General features: G+C 44.4%; 1 protein-coding gene across 1 annotated transcript in view; it reads left to right on the top strand.

Annotated features, from left to right (window-relative positions):
• RGL1 (ral guanine nucleotide dissociation stimulator like 1) overlaps positions 1 to 20,550 on the top strand; it is a 259,243-nt gene that overhangs the window by 75,670 nt on the left and 163,023 nt on the right. Inside the window, exon 3 of the mRNA XM_030205352.1 lies at positions 12,865 to 13,073. Coding sequence (XP_030061212.1) covers positions 12,865 to 13,073 — 209 coding nt within the window. The remainder of the gene's footprint in view (positions 1 to 12,864; positions 13,074 to 20,550) is intronic.

Here is a 20,550-nt window from a genome sequence, read left to right as displayed (position 1 = left end):
ACTTGGATGTCCTTTTGAATATGCAAGTTGTTCTCCCCCCATTACATGGGGCAGCATGTGATGTCTGTGTATAACAGATTACATGTCTGCATGTTTATTAAGCTGTGTATGTGGACCAGGTCTCTGCATTACCGTAGTGCTTAGGTGGTGGGCCCTCTCTGAGCGCCTCTACTCTGTTCCTAGTGCCTTATGGAACCTTTCTGGGTTGTTTGGTTGCCCTAGGCATCCTGAGAGGAGCAGATTTTCCCCCCTCCCACTGAATGCCTGTCTGCCTATGTAGCTCTCTTGAAGAAAAGGAAGGCAGCTGTTAGGGGCCAGCAGGGGCAGCCTAAGGCAGGATGGCACGGTGCCCTGGGCCCCCGGCATCGTCCCCCCCCCCCCCCCCCGCCCAACATCTTTCCACATTCTCTCTGCCTACTCCCTTCTCCCTCTCTCAGCCACAGTGTAGCATCTCCCCCCATTTCTTCCTTAACACCATCCCCAAGCCTAACATTTTTTTGTTTTCAAAAGGCAACAGTGGCAGCAATCTCTACACACTGCCTTGCTGCCGGCACCGACTTCTTCTCTGTACTGTGGCCTGCCTCTGGGAAAACAGGAAGTTACATCAGAGAGGCGGGCCGCAGTACAGAGAAGAAGCCGGTGCCAGTGGCAGGGCACTATATAGAGATCGCTGCCACTGCCGCCTTTTGAAAAACAAAAAAAAGAAAGTAGGTTCGGGGAGGGGAGTTGAGGAAGGAAGAGGAGGAGATGCTGCTCCATAAAGAGTGCCGCCAGCTTGTTGAGAGACCAGAATCTCTCTAGGTTGAGGCAGTAGTCCTACTTCTTGTTTCCTAAGTCTTAGCATTTCATGGTGACTTTTCACCCCTTAAGTATTAACCCATTACCAGCAGTGTGGAGCTGTCCCCCGCCCAGCCCCCTCTCGGGCATGCGCAGTATGAGGGGAAAAGCAGCCACAGGGCAGACAGTTTGGCAGAGAACAACGCTGGAGGAAGGCTTCTGCTGGAGGGGTTTGGGGACCCCCGTCAGCCAAACCAGAGGCCCTGAAGCAATATGTCTGCTCCTCCCCAGTCTATAAGGGGGACCTGGTTCCAGAGTTCTCCGTCAGGAGCAGGGGAAAGACAGACCCTGGCGCCGGGCCCCCTTGGAGGCTGTCTGGCCCTGCACTATAGAGTTCAGTACACCCATCTTAGGAACCTAAGCTCAATTGAAAATAGGAGATAAATTTAGACACTCAGGAGGCAGTTCAGTAATTGACACCTCCTTTACGCTTCCTGAGGCCATGTGATAGTTGTGCATTCTATAATGGCACGTAGGTTCCATAATAGAACACAGGAATATCCCAGTATCAGCTCACCTAATGTGTAAGTGTGACACCTAAATGTGGCAAGGATATGCTTACCTTACAATATTCTGTAAGCTAAGCATGTATGTGAGAGGCCCACCCATGATCTGCTCCTGTGTGTATCATATGCGGGACTTGGGTGTGATCTTATTTATTTACTAGTAAAAAAAGCCCCGTTTCTGATGCAAATGAAACGGGGGCTAGCAAGGTTTTCTTCTGTGTGCATGTGGGAGTGTGTGTGTCCCTGCCCTCTGCCCTCTCTCCCCTCCCCCCTCTGAGTCCTTCACTGCTTTGCTGTATTTTCCTTCACTGACTGTTTGTGTTACAGAGAGGGCGGGGCAGACACTCATGGGGAAACCGGATATCTCTCCCCCTTCACACTTCCGGCTGGAGGCTTCATAGAACGTTGGTGTTGCCTTTTATATAGAGAGATTAATTAGAACTTAATAAACCATTCATTGGATCGTATGTGATGATCTTAAGGTGGCCAAACAAATATAAAAATGTACAGTGAAAGCTAGAAGGATGTTTGGTTGCATAGGGAGAGGCAGGGCTGTCCCAAGACAAGATGATGCCTGAGGCAGAGCTAGGATGCCACCCCCCCCCCCCCCCGGGCTGAAATGCTGCCCCCCTTCCTACTTGCCGCCAGCACCTGTCATCTCCCCTTTGCAGTACTACCCGGCAGCGATTCCCATACGCTGCCCTGCCACCGGCACCCGCCTCTTCCCTTTACTGCAGCTGCCTGAGCCTTTGAAGAAACAGGAAGTTACATCAGAGAGGCGGCCGCAGTAAAGAGGTGGGTGCCGGTGGCAGGGCAGCATATGGGAATCACTGCCGCTGCTGGGTAGCGCCACCGCTGCCAGGTAACGCTGGAGAGATGCTGCTCCTGAAGAGTTCTGCCTGAGGCCCCCGTCTCAGGTGGCCTAATGGTTGGGCCGCCCAGGGGGAGAGGAGTGCCAGTATGATAAAGGAGTTGATGATGATGCCTCTGTATAAGACTCTAGTGAGACCTCATTTAGAATACTGTGTACAATTCTGTAAATTAAGCATGTATGTGAGAGCCCCAACAGTGATCTGCTCCTGTGTATATCATATGCGCTATGTAAGAGGGTATGTGCAGAATAGCACTTAGGCACTTTGCTAGCATTTACACAGGTACGTATGCACATGCGTGAATAAGTGCTAGTATTCTAAACATTTATGCATACAATGAGTTCATAAATATTGGTTCCACTTTATAGATCTGCCCTTTTAACCTTAAATTGGGGACTCAGAGAATAGTGAAGTTTTTGGAATCCAATGGATTACAGAACCCGCAGCAACATGGTTTCACCAGAAGAAGGTTTAGTCACACAAACCTGATTAATTTCTTTGACTAGGTGAACAGAGAGTTGGATGAAGGGAGAGTGCCAAATGTGGTGTATTTAGATTTTAGCAAAGCCTTTGACACGGTTCCCCATAAATGACTAATAAACTGAGTGTCCTCGGTATGGGCCCTAAAGTGACTGACTGGGTTAGGAACTGGTTGAGTGCAAGGCGACAGAGAGTAATGGAGCTCATTCTGAGGAAAAGGATGCTATCAGTGGTGTGCCGCAAAGTTCAGCTCTTGGGCCGGTTCTTTTTAACATTTTTGTCAGAAATATTGCTGAAGTGCTGTCTGGTAAGGTTTGCCTCTCTGCGGATGATACCAAAATCTGTAATAGGGTAGACACCCCTGATGGTGTGAATAACATGAAGAATGACCTAGCATAACTTGGTCTGGAATTTGGAAGCTAAAGTTTAATGCTAAAAATGCAGGGTCATGCATTTGGGCTGCAAAAACCCAAAGGAACAGTACCGCTTAGGGGGTGAAGAACTTAATGCACAAAAGAGAAGCAGGACTTGAGTATGATTGTATGTGATGGCCTTAAGGTGGTCAAACAGAAAAAGCTACAGAGACAGCTACAAGGATGCTTGGGTGTGTAGGGAGAGGATTGACCAGTAGGAAAAAGGAGGCGAGGATGCCCCTGTATAAGACTAGTGAGACCTCATTTAGAATATTGTGTACAATTCTGGAGACTGCACTGTCAAAAAGATATAAACAGGATGGAGTTGGTTCAGAGGGCGGCTACTAAAATAGTCAGTGATCTTCATCATGAAGCGTATGGGGACAGACTTAATGATTGCAATATGTATACTTTGGAAGAAAGGCAGGAGAGGGGAAATATCATAGAGATGTTTATTTATTTATTTTATTGCATTTGTATCCCACATTTTCCCACCTATTTGCGGGTTCAGTGTGGCTTACAATACATTGTGAATGATGGAAATACAATGTGTTACAGTACAATTATGGGTTACATTATGAGGAGTTATGGGAAGACAAAGTCAAGTCAAAACAACATTTGGAGCATAGAAACTATGGAATGTTACAATGGGGAAAAGATAGGGCGATAGAACAATAGCACGAAAACCTTAAGGTATAGCAATTTTATATGTGGGTGGAGTATTCGGGGTAAGAGAATTTAGAAGAAAATGTATTGATGCATTTCTGTTAGTGTATATGGACTTCATGTGTTTTGATCCTTGCAATAAATTTTCTCAAAGAGATAAGTCTTTAATCGTTTGCGGAAGTCGGTTAGTTCGTAGATCGTTTTCAGGTTGCGTGGTAATGTGTTCCAGAGTTGCGTGCTCATATAAGAGAAGGTTGATGCATGCAGTACTTTGTATTTTATGCCTTTGCAGTTAGGGAAGTGGAGATTGAGGAAAGTTTGAGATGATCTTTTACCTATATGGCATAAATGCACAGGAGTAGTGTCTTTCAATTGAAAGGAAGCTCTGGAATGAGGGGGTATAGGATGAAGGTGAAAGGGGATAGACAGAAGTATTCTAAGGAAATACCGTATTTTTCGGACTATAAGACGCACCGGACCATAAGACGCACCTAGGTTTTAGAGGAGGGAAATAGGAAAAAAAAAATTTTCCTCTTTCCCTCCTCTAAAACCTAGGTGCTCCGGTGCGTCTTGTCCGGGGTTTTGGACCTCCGTCCCGTACTTACAGGATTCCGTGTTCCCTGGTGGTCTAGTGACGTCGGGGCAGGAAAGAGCCCCCTCTTTCCTGCCCATCGCGCTGCTCTCCGTGCTTCTCAATGCTTTCCGACGGTCTCGGCGAGATTCAAAATGGCCGCCGAGATTCTCGGCGGCCATTTTGAATCTCGCCGAGACCGTCGGAAAGCATTGAGAAGCACGGAGAGCAGCGCGATGGGCAGGAAAGAGGGGGCTCTTTCCTGCCCCGACGTCACTAGACCACCAGGGAACACGGAATCCTGTAAGTACGGAACGGAGGTAAAAAAAACGCTACCTTCGGACTATAAGACGCACCCCCCATTTTCCTCCCAAATTTTTGGGGAAAAAAGTGCGTCTTATAGTCCGAAAAATACGGTACTTCATCATGGAAAGGGCTGTGAATTTATGGAACAGCCTCCTGGTGAAGGTGGTGGAGACAAAAAAATAATAATAAACAATTACATGAATCTCTAAAGGAGAAGAAAGTATAGTAGATGGCATGGATGGGCAGACTGGATGAGTCTTGTGTTTTTTCTGCTTTAACTTTTCTGTTTTTTTCTGTGAATATGAGCCTTAAAATTCCATATCTCATGGCTGTATTGGAGACAGTAACATTGATTCTCCTCTGGCAGGTTGTTTAGGATCTTCACTGTGGATGTAAAATAGGAGAGAGATTTTTCTCCTAATGACAAGACTACAGAGCTCTTGCTATAGTATAAGTTCATTCCTTTTATTTAACAGACGTATATTGGGGTTTTTTTTTAGGATGTGTTCTATCTCTACAGTACTTCTGTACATTTTAAAACATTTTATATGTTTGTATACCGCATTAAGCAAATTTTTAATGTTGAGGCAGTCTCAAAGTCTAGAAAATAACATGAAGAAAAGAAAGCTCATTTTTGTTCTTTCTTTGGTGTTGCTGGAGAATCATAATTTGCTGTCTTCATTGTAGCTAGTGGTCTGCTCTCTCATTTGCTCTTTTCCAGGCTAAGCTCAGCTCCTCATAGGGTGGAATTTTCTACAGCTGGATCTATTTTTGTTGACGTCTTCTAGAGTCTCTCAAATTTCGCAGCCCTTTAAAGATGGGATCCAAAATCGGACACTGCAAAACAATAAAAAGTCTTTAGTATTGTTGAGCGCAGTGGATGAATTACTTCACATATCTCACCTTTAGACCCCTGTTTACTCCTCGCTTTGAGAAGGCTTCCCCTCTCTTGTTAAAACATCACTGGCTTCCCATAAACCCAAGGATCACCTTTAAAATATGTGTAACTGTTTACAAAATCATATATGGTTTATCACCCTCCTACATGCAACAACTAATTGATGTACCTTCACGTAAATCAGTAAAATCATAGAGAGAATACCTCACATTCCACTGTCCAAACTGCAAAGGTCTTTCTTACAAATCGATCCTTGTCGCAGGCTTCACATATCAGAGTACCAAACTTTGGAGTTCTGTACCCAAGCAAGCAAGTTACTTAGAAGATAATCTGAGATTCCATAAATTACTAAAGGCTTTACTATTAAGTACATATCTTATCAAAAGACAATAAACTAATGTTGCCGTCTCTCTTATAAGTTTCAACATAACTCTAGCCTAGCTTCGTCATAAACATACAATTATTTCTAATATGTTAAAATGTTATAATTAATTTTCTGACTATATCATATTTATGTTTTTCTTGAATGTAAGCCTGAGCTTGTTTGGAATAACGGGGGATACAAATGTCATGTCATGCAATAAATAAATAATACTTAGCATGTGATAACAGCATTACTACAGGGCCCTTTTACTAAACTGTGTTAATCACAACACACAGTTTACCAGGTGGTAGTGGCTAGTGCAAAACTGTGTTATGGTTATGGTTATGATTTATTAGTCTTGTTATACTACATTTCCTGAGCATATAACAATGCAGTGCACAAACCAAAATAAATCAGGAGGAAAGGAACTCTAAATGTGACAGGAAAGGGGGAAGCAGAGAGAAAGGAAAGACACAACAATCACACAGGTGTACCTAGTGGCGAGAATGCCCTAGACCATCAGTCAGTCATCACCAGGTAGTCACGGACAAAACCAAATAAATAGCTCAAAGTGACCAGGCCATATCCCAGCAACCACATCATGATTGGCGTCTGTACCAAAGGCCTTGGAAAATAGATCCGTTTTCAGTAAAGTTCTGAATTTAACTGAAGACGATTCTAGCCAAAGGTTAGCAGGAAGTAAGTTTCAGAGGGATGGAGCTAAGTTATAAAAGGCACAATGCCTTGTAGATTCAAGTTGTGCAGTTCAAATAGACAAAATGTGCAATCTGCAGTCAGAAAGAGATTGCGGAAGTCTGGGAAGGGCATAAGGAACAATGACAGAGGACAAGTATGAGGGAGTCCCTGACCGGAGAATTTTGTGAGTAAGAATTTTGAATTGGATATGGCAGGGGGCGTAGCCAGACTTCAGTGGGAGGGGGGTCCAGAGCCCGAGGTGAGGGGGCACATTTTATCCCCCCCACCCCGGCGCCGCTGACACCCCCCTGCCATTGCCGACCCGCCGCCACGTTTCACGACCTCCCGCCCTCTCGACCCTCCCCACCGCAAACCCCCGCCGTCGCCTACCTTCGGTTTTGGTGGCGGGGGACCCCAATCCCCGCCAGCCGACGTCCTCGTCATCCTGCAGTTAAAAAATTCTTTGTTCTGTTGCATGCTGACAGACGTCAGACTCAGAGAACAGAACGTTCTGTTCTCTGAGTCTGACGTCCTGCACATACAACGTGCAGGATGTCAGCATGCAACAGAACGAAGACTTTTTTGACTGCAGGATGAAGAGGACGTCGGCTGGTGGGGATTGGGGTCCCCCGCCAGCAAAACCGAAGGTAGGCGGGGGAGGGTTCGCGGCGGGAGTGTGGGTCAAGAGGGTCGTCGGGAGGGGGGGTCCAGGACAAAATCTATGAGGGGGGGCAGGCCCCCTCAGGCCCCACGTAGCTACGCCACTGCAGGAAACAGCCAGCCAGTGATGTTGAACAAAAAGAGAGGTAATACAGATACATACAGGAGACAGTTCCCATTCTGTGGAGCTTACTCTTTAGTCAGGAAATGCATATCAGACATATTAAAGGCTTCAGGAAACTTATTACATGAGAATTGTTAAAATGAACAAGTCTATGGTTCATTAAGAACCAGGGTTAAAGATATAAAAGCAATCTAAAAAATGTGGGTTTTTAAACGTTATTGAAAATGGCCAGAGAGGGGGCATGATTCACAGCAAGCAAAAAAGCCCAGAGTCGGGAGTGAGCAGAAGAGGAGAAAGGCATAAAGTCTTGCTCGATAAGCAAGGTTCACAAGGAGAATGCAGAGAGAGGGGTAAGGGAGGAGAGGATTTGACCAGCTGTAGAATGAAGAGGTTTGTAGGTGAGTAAAAGAAATTTGAACTGTGTTTGATTGAGAGTACACTGGGAGCCAATGTAGTGACTGGAGAAGAGAGGTTATAAAGACATGGATAACTAACCTTTTATTCAAAATATGAAGCTCATTTTTAATTTTAATCCTGTCCTCAAGGGTACTTGCAAGTCCACCCCCAAACTTAGCATCGTCTGTGGTGAGGTTTATATCTTTATGTTCTATTCCATCATCCAAATACATTAATAAAAGTGTGGTGTACTGCCAGCCCCATGATGGACTTGGTGGATCCCCACTTGTCATGTTGTCACTGGTTGACATTGAACCCTTCACAGCTGCTCTTCTGATTCTGTTTTTCCAACCAGTTGATCACCCACCTAATAACAGAATGGTTAAACCTAGTCTGTGAGGGAGAATATGATGTACATCAAATGCTTTACTACACATCCTCCTTATGGACAAAACCCGTTAGTCTGTTATAGGGTTAGATTTCCTACTAGTAGCGCTATAGTAGTAGTAGTAGTAGTAGTAGTAGTTGTTGTAGTAGTAGTTGTAGTAGTAGTAGTAGTAGTAGTAGTGGGAATTACAGATTGGAGTCCAAATGCACTGAGGTGTAAATTCAGCAGACAAAAGTTATGTCTCCAGCTTCTAGGGGCTTTCACATTCTGTCTTTTAATTCAAATATTTCAAATATAAAATTGGGGCTCTTGATTTTATGGTTTAACAGATAAATGCTGATAAACACCCTAAAGGTGAAAAAATGAAGGGGTCCTTTTACTAACCTGCAATAAAAACTAACCTGCAGTCGTAAAAATTATTTTCTTTTCTGGCCATGTGCTAATGTACACAAGACCATTCTTGAAAATTACCATGGCAGCATTACTTTCAGCTATTTTGTAGGTGGTAAGGGCTCTCTCGTTATCTGTGCGCTAACCAGTTTACATGCATGAACTGGTTAGCACAGGAATGCTCACTCTCCACCCCTGACATGCCCCCTCAAAAAAAATACAAAAAATATTTAGCTCACAGTTAGTGCACACACAGAGCAAAACTAATGCAGAACACTTTAGTGCATCCCATGCTATGCCATTTTTGCTATATTAGGTGCATGTTAGCACCTACACGCAGCTTAGTAAAAAGGCTCCTACATAAGTATATAAGTATTGCTATACTGGGACAGACCGAAGATCCATCAAGCTCAACATCCTCTTTCCAACAGTGGCCAATCCAGGTCACAAGTACCTGGCAAGATCCCAAAAAAGTACAATACATTTTATGCTGCTTATCCTATAAATAAGAAGTGGATTTTCCCCAAGTCCGTTTTAATAATGGTCTATGGACTTTTCCTTTAGGAAGTCAGCCAAACCTTTTAAAAACCCTGCTAAGCTAACTGCTTTTACTACATTCTCTGGCAACGAATTCCAGAGTTTAATTACACATTGAGTGAAGAAAAATCTTCTCCGATTCGTTTTAAATTTACTACTTTGTAGCTTCATTGCGTGCACCCTAGTCCTAGTATTTTTGGAAAGAGTAAACAAGCGATTCACGTCTACCCTAAGAGAGGTCCACTTGATGTTCATCCCTCAGTGGTCAATGGTTTTATTGCCACCAATAGCTGTGGACAGAATGAAATCTAGATATTCATGGGCCATGTCTGACAGCAATGTTGGTTGTCGGGGTCTGCCGCCAACCTGAAAATTAAGCGAGCACCAGCCACTTATTTAGTGTCGGCACCTGTATAGCTAACTGGGCAGAGACTGGACTTTTTGTGTGGTTCTAATTGCCCACTTAACTATGTGGGCACAAGCACAGTGGGCACAGTGCCTGCTTAACTGCCAGCTCCACCCATGGACCGCCCTGGCACTAACCGGGCAGTGTTGTGGCAGTCAGAACCAGTATTCAGCAGCATTGCTCAGTTAAGTCACAAAAACCAAAAAAGAAGGACCAGCAGACTTTATTCCAACCAGCAAATAATGACCTGACTTGGTTGTGTTTCGGCAACAAAATTGCCTGTGTCAGGGATTTGAGTGCAAATGGCTGGCAATGACACAGTATACACTTATGCATAATAATCCAATGAATAGTCTTTCCAATATGCAATTGAAAATAAAAAGGCAGTCATGGTAAGCTTCCCAGGTCAGGAATTTGCTGGTTGGAATAAAATCTTCTGGTTCCATAAAGTGTTTCTATATCGCCTCACTTTGTCCAGTCTTTCTGCTCGGTTAAGTGCCACTGAATAACAGCGGCTGAGACTCTGAACATGGTTTAAGCAGGCAGGAGTGTCTCTTTTCCACTTATACCACACTGAATATCGACCCTATTATTTGTTGGGTGTACACAGGAAAGACACCACTTCCCTTCATACTCTGTTATTCCCCCCCAGCTCATCTTTTATCCTCCACTCAGTTTTTATGTCTGTTCAGCGTCAACTCCTGCTAAGTAACACAAAAGTACATATTTGATTCCAGCTGTAACACTTGTCACACAGAAACAATAGTAAACACTGATTTTTTTTTGTACCATAACAGAACACCGGAATAGCTGGAAAATAAAACACCTAAATTTATAATTTATAAACGCCTAAGAATAGAAGCCCTAGGTATAGTTAATTCCAGTGGTGTTCCTAAGTCAGCTGCCACCCAGGGCAGATCGCCACTATGCAACCCCCTGGGTGCATCACCTCCCCCCCCCCCCCCCCCGCCACATTGCTCTTACCTCCTGGGGGTGCTGGAAGCAGTCACTGACTTGGCTGTCGGCTCCGCTGATTCCCTACCCTGTAACAGGAAATAACATCAGAGGGAGCAGGGAACTGGCAGAGCCAATATCTGCGTGGCTGTTCCCTGCACCCCCTTACAGCGTGCACCCAGGGCGGACTGCCCCCACCACCCCGCTCTCGGTGCGCCACTGGTTATTTCACACATTCCATAATTTGAAGCAATGTTTCTATTTCACAGTGAATTAGAGTTTAACTGTTTAGCAGCAACCTTACCAATTAGGTATCTTTCTGTGCCCTGTGAAATGAGACCTCCTCCAGTCTGCTGCTGGGAGAGAGAGGAACAAACAATGCAGGTTTATTCACAGGCCCTAACTGGGATTCAGTGATTTGGTTAGACCTAGGTGCTTAATAAAACCTCAGCAGGCAGCAGGTCTGCTAAATGTCTCCTTGTGCAGATCTACAGGTCATGTCATCGTCTCGCATGCCCTCAGCCAGTCCTGTACACCAGCTCTTGCTGACAGCTGTAACAGCATTGGCATAGAGGAGAAGTGCATATTATTCAGGGCCTGAACCATGGGTGACCTGGTGCTACACACTCTACTCTGGCCCCTGATGACAGGAAAGAGGCAAGAGCTGCCATTCTTTTGCTTTTTGCAACCAATTGCTTTAAAAAAAAAAGTTGTGGCTAGAAGCCAGGAAAAAGTTGATCAGGTCAGCAGGATTGAGTGGAGAGAAGTGTCTTTTTCAGAAATCATCCAGGTCTTATGCAAGAAGATCAATGGTATTCCTTAAGGTTAACTGTTTTCCCCATCTGTAGGAGTTTGCATAGGGAGATCTGAATATGTTTGGTTCTTAAATGTTTTTTATTTTTATTACCACTGCACTGTCTACTGCTTCATAGTCTATGCGCATACGAAGGCAAAATGCTTTACATATTTGCAAAGCCATGTATAAATCATCCCATCACTTGTGATCATTGACTAAAGGATTACATGAGGTGCCTTCAGTTGATTAAGTTTGGTATACATTTTTGCGTGCTAGGATTTTTTTTGGAAGCGGGACCTGAATTATGGAACTCTGTTCTTCAGGAGTTGAGGCAATGACATCACCGTTGGCTTTCCATCAAAATTTTAAAGCATATTATTTTAAATAAGCTTTTCCTGAATAGGTGATGGCAGCACTCTAGTGAGAATTATGCAGAAGCTGTCATTTGTATTTTGATTTTTGTTCATTGAATTTTTTTATGCTGTTTTTATTACGTATGTTATCTGTACCCTGTTTAGATTTTTAAATAATACAGGCTATGAATCTTGTAAATAAATACAGGATATTTTTTACTAAACTGCAGTAAGCACTAATGCATGCTTACCGCAGCAAAAAAGGCCTTATCGCAGGGTGCGCTTAAGCGTCCTGCAGTAATTTTGTGATCAGCGCTCTCCCTTTCTTCCCCCCCCCCCCCACTGCTTTTTCATCCTATCTCACTCCCCCATGGTCCTGTAAAGTTTACATTAGGTGCTGGCAGCAGCAGCATGGCAAGCAGCCTGTGGCCAGCCCCTGGGTCTTCCCTCTGCCACATCATGCCTCCTGTCATGCAATTCCCTGTGGGTAGAACATGACCTGCCTCCTATAATGCAATTTCCTGTGGGTGGGACAGTAGAGGGAAGAACCAGGGCTGACCGAAAGCAGCCTCTTATGCTGCTGCTGGCGGCAACTGACATACTTTACAGGACTGCAGGGGAGTGAGAGAGGTGAGGGAGCACTGGATCTGTGGGGAAGGGGTCAGAGGAGGGGAACGAGACTGGACTGGAGGGGGAGGGGGAGAGATGCTGGTCCAAGGGAAGGAGAGGTGCCAAACCTGTGGGGGGAGGGAGCACTGGAAGCGATGCAATATGGGGGAGGGCCACCAAAGCAACTTGGCTCAAGGTGCCATTATCCCTTGAGATGGCCCTGGGATAAGTAATGTCTCTGCCCAAAGTCTGGCCCAGGATCTAGCCGGTTAAGGAATGGCCGGTTAGCTGAGATATTCAGCAGTATTACCCTGTTAAGTGCTGCTGAATATTGGTGGCCAGTCAGCTCAGCAGGATTTAACCAGGCAAAAGCCTCTGCTGCCTGGTAAAATCCCATTGAATATTGTCCCCAAAATAAATAGATATGCAGCTCCATCCTCTGCAGTCTCACCCACTGTCAAGCGCACTCTCACTTCCAGCTCAAAAATTGTTCTTCTGTCACATCAACAGTCACATAAATAAACTTTGTCCCAGGGCATTGCTGAAAACACTTATGTCATTATGAACAAGACACTTCCCGCCTTTGCAGAAATTTTCTAATCTCATCTGATTGGCTTCTTCCATTCTGCTCTTGTGCCACAGGCTGAAGGTGACCAGCTGCCACCGGGACACACAGTCAGTCAGTACGAAACGTGTAAAATCAGAACGATAAGGGCAGGCACTTTGGAGAAGCTTGTAGAGAATTTACTGACCGCCTTTGGGGACAACGATTTTACCTACATCAGCATCTTTCTGTCCACATACAGAGCATTTGCCTCCACCAAGGAAGTATTGGAAATACTTATAGAAAGGTAAGCATCAAAAGGGGAACCCCCCCCCCCCCCCCCCCCCCCACAGTGGCAGGGGTTGTGCAAAGCTCTGAGCTGCCATACTGTGCCCAAGGGTGATGGGAGCATAATATTAGAGGCAAACCTAGGAGACCCTGATTATGAACTGGAGCTGTTGTGCCCAGTCTCTCCTTATAGGAATTAGTACTATTGCTCTCAGTCGCTCTCTGTCTGGCACTAACTCAAGAGCTCTGTGAAAATTACACAACCCAGCAAAACTTTAATTTCATAAATTCTGCCCTTCGAGCATCCCCCCCCCCCTCTGAAAGTTTTAAAACCTTTTATAAGTAAGCTAGTGAGCAGTGGCATTGCTAGGATTTTATAGGCTTCTGTAACACCATATTTCCCAAGGTAGTGGGGGTCGGGAGTTGGTCCTGTTCAGTGCTGCAGTCAGGGAGTGATGGGGCTGTGTGTGTTTGGAAACGGAGGGGTATCTGGGATAGAGTGTGTGGGAGGTGGATGTTGGAGGCAGGAATGGGTGTGGATCTGGGGGTTTTGTATGAAGGGCAGAACAGTATATGTGTGGTATGTAGGGGGTATGTGGGGATGTCTGCTGTGGTGGGTAAGATGTCTAAAAGTGTTTCTCATGCAACACTGTGTACAAAGCAGAACTAGTGCATTTCCCCAAAGAATTCACCACACAAAGAGTCTGATTCTGGTTTCATCTCAATAACAGCAACATAACCCTTCTCCAGTAGCAAGTATGTTATGAATTAATATACAACTGTAAAGTCACTCAGGACTTTTTAGATTTGTTCAACCATTCCATAACAGCTCCAACAAAGACCTTCCTGGGAAAAGGCAGCACTGTAAATATTATAGTGGGCCCTAGAACATCAATGCAAAAAAAACAGAAGAAACAAATCTTCGCAAAGGATGAAATTGAAAACAAAACACCGAAGAAGACAAAAAATGAAGATGATGGGACTCGACACAGCAATGTTTCGGCCCTCAGGGCCTGCATCAGGAGTCTATTTATACATCAACATATAAAAACAACATAAAAAGACAGTAAGTAACATAAATTATGTTATGAGGGTTCAAAACATAAAAATATCAAATATAAAATATCAAACAAAAGACCAAATAATACCACTATAAAATCCACCGTCCATATAACACGAATGTATAAGATAGAAAATATTACAGCTTGCAGAAATAAAAATTACGTTGCAATGTCACAAAAAGCTTGCCTCTTTTAGATACACACTGTAATAAACATCTTTATTATGCCAGCATTGCAATTTATCTAAATAATTTCATCTTTATGAAATAATTTGTCGTCATTTAAATACGTTACTATTTTTTCATTTATTGTGCTGTTATTAATTATAAATTTTATTATGTTATTATGTTCTGTGTATTATGTATTATGTTGTCATTGAATTTTAATTACAGTGGTGGAAATAAGTATTTGATCCCTTGCTGATTTTGTAAGTTTGCCCACTGACAAAGACATGAGCAGCCCATAATTGAAGGGTAGGTTATTGGTAACAGTGAGAGATAGCACATCACAAATTAAATCCGGAAAATCACATTGTGGAAAGTATATGAATTTATTTGCATTCTGCAGAGGGAAATAAGTATTTAATCCCTCTGGCAAACAAGACCTAATACTTGGTGGCAAAACCCTTGTTGGCAAGCACAGCGGTCAGACGTCTTCTGTAGTTGATGATGAGGTTTCCACACATGTCAGGAGGAATTTTGGTCCACTCCTCTTTGCAGATCATCTCTAAATCATTAAGAGTTCTGGGCTGTCGCTTGGCAACTCGCAGCTTCAGCTCCCTCCATAAGTTTTCAATGGGATTAAGGTCTGGTGACTGGCTAGGCCACTCCATGACCCTAATGTGCTTCTTCCTGAGCCACTCCTTTGTTGCCTTGGCTGTATGTTTTGGGTCATTGTCGTGCTGGAAGACCCAGCCACGACCCATTTTTAAGGCCCTGGCGGAGGGAAGGAGGTTGTCACTCAGAATTGTACGGTACATGGCCCCATCCATTCTCCCATTGATGCGGTGAAGTAGTCCTGTGCCCTTAGCAGAGAAACACCCCCAAAACATAACATTTCCACCTCCATGCTTGACAGTGGGGACGGTGTTCTTTGGGTCATAGGCAGCATTTCTCTTCCTCCAAACACGGCGAGTTGAGTTCATGCCAAAGAGCTCAATTTTTGTCTCATCTGACCACAGCACCTTCTCCCAATCACTCTCGGCATCATCCAGGTGTTCACTGGCAAACTTCAGACGGGCCGTCACATGTGCCTTCCGGAGCAGGGGGACCTTGCGGGCACTGCAGGATTGCAATCCATTATGTCGTAATGTGTTACCAATGGTTTTCGTGGTGACAGTGGTCCCAGCTGCCTTGAGATCATTGACAAGTTCCCCCCTTGTAGTTGTAGGCTGATTTCTAACCTTCCTCATGATCAAGGATACCCCACGAGGTGAGATTTTGCGTGGAGCCCCAGATCTTTGTCGATTGACAGTCATTTTGTACTTCTTCCATTTTCTTACTATGGCACCAACAGTTGTCTCCTTCTCGCCCAGCATCTTACTGATGGTTTTGTAGCCCATTCCAGCCTTGTGCAGGTGTATGATCTTGTCCCTGACATCCTTAGACAGCTCCTTGCTCTTGGCCATTTTGTAGAGGTTAGAGTCTGACTGATTCACTGAGTCTGTGGACAGGTGTCTTTCATACAGGTGACCATTGCCGACAGCTGTCTGTCATGCAGGTAACGAGTTGATTTGGAGCATCTACCTGGTCTGTAGGGGCCAGATCTCTTACTGGTTGGTGGGGGATCAAATACTTATTTCCCTCTGCAGAATGCAAATAAATTCATATACTTTCCACAATGTGATTTTCCGGATTTAATTTGTGATGTGCTATCTCTCACTGTTACCAATAACCTACCCTTCAATTATGGGCTGCTCATGTCTTTGTCAGTGGGCAAACTTACAAAATCAGCAAGGGATCAAATACTTATTTCCACCACTGTATGTTGTATACAATTTTTACGTACCTTGTCTCAATTTCCTATATATTTTTAGCCTTTACAAATTAAATATCATTGTTTTCTTTCATAAATCGTAACACACAGTTCTTCTCTCTAAAAACAAATTGTAATAGACTGTTTTCCTATACAAGTATTCTAATATCTTAAAAATGTTCTTATTTGTTCAATGTTCAATAAAATATTTTATATACTTTGTGATGAAAAGATTTTCAATATTATACATTGGTGTTATATGGATGGTGGATTTTATAATGGTATTATTTGGTCTTTTATTTGATATTTGATATTTTTATGTTTTGAACCCTCATAACATAATTTATGTTACTTACTGTCTTTTTATGTTGTTTTTATATGTTGATGTATAAATAGACTCCTGATGCAGGCCCTGAGGCCGAAACATAGCTGTGTCGAGTCCTGTTCAACGATCAATAAACATTTTTTATTTGGATTTTTATCTGAAGCGTCGTCATCTTCATTTTTTGTCTTCTTCCCTAGAACATCAATACACTTATTGGGAAAATTTAACAAGTTGGTTTACTATACATCTCTACAGACACTCAAAAGTAATAGAATCTATGGCCTCAATCGCACATGCAGAATACAAATATGACCCTCTCCAAATACAGGATGTGACCATAAACTAAAAGTAGAAATACATAGAAAAAAAAATTAACCTGAAACCCCAAGATGCCAGACTTAGAGTGTAGAGCAATTCCAGAGAAATAGAAAGAGATGAATTATATCCTGTACTGTGGAAAATACAAAGATAGCAGATGTCAATTCTCAGAACTGACAGATTCCAATCACTAAATGAAAAATATTTTTTTTCACCTTTATTGCCTGCTGATTTTATTTTTTTAATCATATTGGTCCCAGCCTCTCATTCTTCTTTGCTCTATCCTCTTTGCTTAGTGTCCAGGGATTCCTGTCTATTTGCCATTTATTTCTGTCTTCTTGTCTTCTTCATTTCCTCCCCTAAATTTATCTCTGACTGATCTTTCATGCTCAGCTTTCTTCTATTTATTTTATTATTAGCATTTGTATAGCGCTACCAGACGCACGCAGCGCTGAACATCTGACACAGAGAGACAGTCCCTGCTCAATAGAGCTTACAATCTAAAAATAATACAGACAGACAAGAGAATTAAGGGTGAGGGAAGTACTGGGTGAGAATGAACAAGGGGGGGAGGCAAATGAGTAGTGGCTAGGAGCCAAAAGCAGCAGTGAAAAGGTGGGTTTTCAGCATAGATTTGAAAACAGGTAGAGATGGAGCTAGACGTACAGGCTCAGGAAGTTTATTCCAGGCATAAGGTGCCGCAAGAGAAAAGGAACGAAGCTTGGAGTTAGCAGTGGAGGAGAAGGGGGATGACGAGAGATTTGTTCAGTGAGCGGAGGTCACGGGGAGGAATGTAGGGAGAGATGAGAGTGGAGAGGTAATGGGGGGCTGCAGAATGGATGCATTTAAAGTTCAGTAAGAGAAGTTTGAACTGTATACGGAAGCGGACCGGGAGCCAGTGAACTGATTTGAGGAGTGGGCTAGTGTGGGTGTAACGATTTTGGTGGAAAATAAGCCGTGCTGCAGAATTTTGGACAGACTGGAGAGGAGAGAGATGACTGAGCGGAAGACCAGTGAGAAGTAAATTGCAATAATCCAAGCGAGAGGTGACAAGGGTGTAGATATTTATTTTTCTGCTTTTCAGTTCACTGAGGTTTCATCCCTCTTTCTCACCATCCAGTCTCCAAGCTTCTTCTTTTTACTGCTACTATTTATAGCTTTCCATTTCTCCCCCATCTATATCCAATATCTCCTCTCTCTTCACTTCTCTTCCATCCTTGTCAGGCACCCCCTTTCCCTTCTTCTCCATCCATGTCAAACATCTCTCTTCTGTTCTCTTCCCCCATGTCCAGCAACTGCCCTCCCCTGATTTTCCCTTCCATTTTCCCCATGCCCAGTATTTTCCACCAATCTTCCCCCATGTTCAGCATGTTCTCTGATCACCCCCCTCTACCTCTGCAATGTCCAGGATCTTCCCCAATCTCCCCTTTTACCTTCCATTTTTATCTCACTCAATTTCAGCATCTCTCCAATCTCATTCCTGTCAGTCTCTTCAGCAGCTGGTGAGCTGGGCTTCACCATTTGCCCCATGCTGGCAATGTATATATTTTTAAAGCTCACTAGCTGGTATGTCTGGATTTCTGGTCCATATTATTTATTTGGCCATTGGTAGAAAGCATATTCTCCATTTTCAGGTTCACTAAATGTTAGTATATTAGGGGGGGGGGGGGTGGTTTACCAATGGACTTTAGCCAATGCCCATGTGCTTGTTGTTTTAAAGTCTGCTATTTACATTTATTTCTGCTTGTTCCCAGGCATTAATGCTAATCAAACATACAAATGCCCAAAAGAAACCAAAATAATGATTTTAACTACATTATAAGGTATTATTACTGGTTGTAGTATCTAGCATTAATACCTACAACATTTAATGCAGCCCATCTCATGGTACAAAACTTAACTACAGAAGGTATAGTTTTTCCAGCCACAGATGATCATGTTGACTTGGGCCTTAAATGGCCAGACTCCACCGAAACACAATGTTGGTGTTCCGCCCTTTCACTGAAGTGATTGGCTTGTATTTTAAACCAGAGTAGAACATCACTATGAGAAGACTCAGAACTCTTGAACCAAAATCTTCTTTAATGCAGTAATCAAACAAGGAAAAAAATAATTTACAGTTCAGATGTGCTGGACAAGAGTCTTTGTCTTCCAAACTGGGAGTCTGTTCTCTACCAGCTCTCTGTCTCAAGCAAAAGAGAAGCTGGGAGTAATTCAACAACTCACTAAGAGTAATGCTGTTTATACTTTAACACTGGTAAAATCTTGATAGCATCACAGTAGCTTGAAGGGGGTCATACAGCATAGGCAGTTTCAGATGTTGGGGCAGAGGGTAGGAGCCTATATTTGAGTCTGGGAAGTGGGGACAGTTGATCTCTTCTAACCGGACCTTTCACTTTGCGTTACCCCAGGTACGGCTTATATTTTGAGGCCTGGCATGGCATTGTTAATGCTGCTGCACACTGCAAATCATAAGTTCACTACATCATACATTAAAACCAGCAGGTAACTCCTGTTACTGTGCCATATTTTGTTTGAGCCCACTGTTTCCTGCTGCTCCTCTGGGCTTCATGCGAGTCAGAACTAGTGCTGTGGTCTGGTGTTATGAACCTTCACATACTTTCCTACCAAGGCCCTGAAAGTATGCACCCTAAATCTGGCCACTTTTGCATAATAATCATTACTCTTCCCTCTATGGGCTTTGAATACTGCCTCTGCATTACCCCCAGCCCCAGGCAATCTGGGATGGACATGTGGGGGAGCGAAGGGTACAGAAGGAAGACCTGAGATGGAAATCAAACCCAGGTCCTGCTTTAATCTTTTTTAGGTATACAGTAACAGTGGGCTACATAAATAAATTTATATTGGACTGATCTGAAGGCAGGCAGAACCAGGGCTAGCAATGTTAGAAGACTGGCTGACACAGCATCCACTCATCTACTCTTCTGTCTCAAACAGTAGAGTAGTCCACAGAGTAAGGGTTGCTTCCAACTGTGAAGGATTTACGGCAACTTGGATAGCCAACAGGGGCTATCAACTATTTACAGTTCTTTGCATATTTCAGCCAGGGCCGCCGAGAGACAAAGCTGGGCCCACGCGCCGCCCCCTTCAGGCACATGTGCCGCCTCCCCTCAGCACGGGTGTAGCCAGACCTCGGTGGGAGGGGGCTCCAGAGCCCAAGATGGGGGGGCACATTTGAGCCCACCTCCCCCAGCCCCCAACCCCCCCGCTGCCAACCCTCCCCCACCACTTTCGACCTCCCGCCACCGCTGCTGACGACCCTCCCCGCCACTTTGACCCCCCCCCCGCCATGCAGGACATACTGGACATCAGGACTCACAGCACAGATCAGCGAATGAGCTGGAGACCGGCGCTGAAGAAGACTAAGGCTGGCGAGGGTTGGGGACCCAAAGGTACCTTGCGGCGGCGGGACAAAAGTGGCGGGGGAGGGTTGGCGGGGGGGGGGGGTCGAAAATAGAGCGGGCTAGGACTAAATCTGTGGGAGCCCACGCCTCCATTGCCCCACTTAGCTACGCCCCTGCCCCTCAGGCCTGCTTACCTGCTTGTCTTCTTTCCTGCTAGCTCTGTTCTGCTGCACAGGTTGTTCTTTCTGCCGCGTCCAAACAAGAAGTACTTTACACAGGAAGCAGAACACAGCAGGAAGAAGGACCTGTGGCCGGCAGAGCAGAGTTAACACGATAACTGTGCTCTGCGGCACACAGGAGCAGGAGAGCCAAGATTGCGCCGGGCCCTGGGGAATTTTGCCCCTGCCCCCTCTCGGCAGTCCTGAGTTCAGCAAAGACTTAAGGTGGCACTTA

Source organism: Microcaecilia unicolor, chromosome 6 (genome assembly GCF_901765095.1).
Source record: "Microcaecilia unicolor chromosome 6, aMicUni1.1, whole genome shotgun sequence".
NCBI classification, from domain to species: Eukaryota; Metazoa; Chordata; class Amphibia; order Gymnophiona; family Siphonopidae; genus Microcaecilia; species Microcaecilia unicolor.
This window is presented reverse-complemented; position numbering and strand designations above follow the sequence as displayed.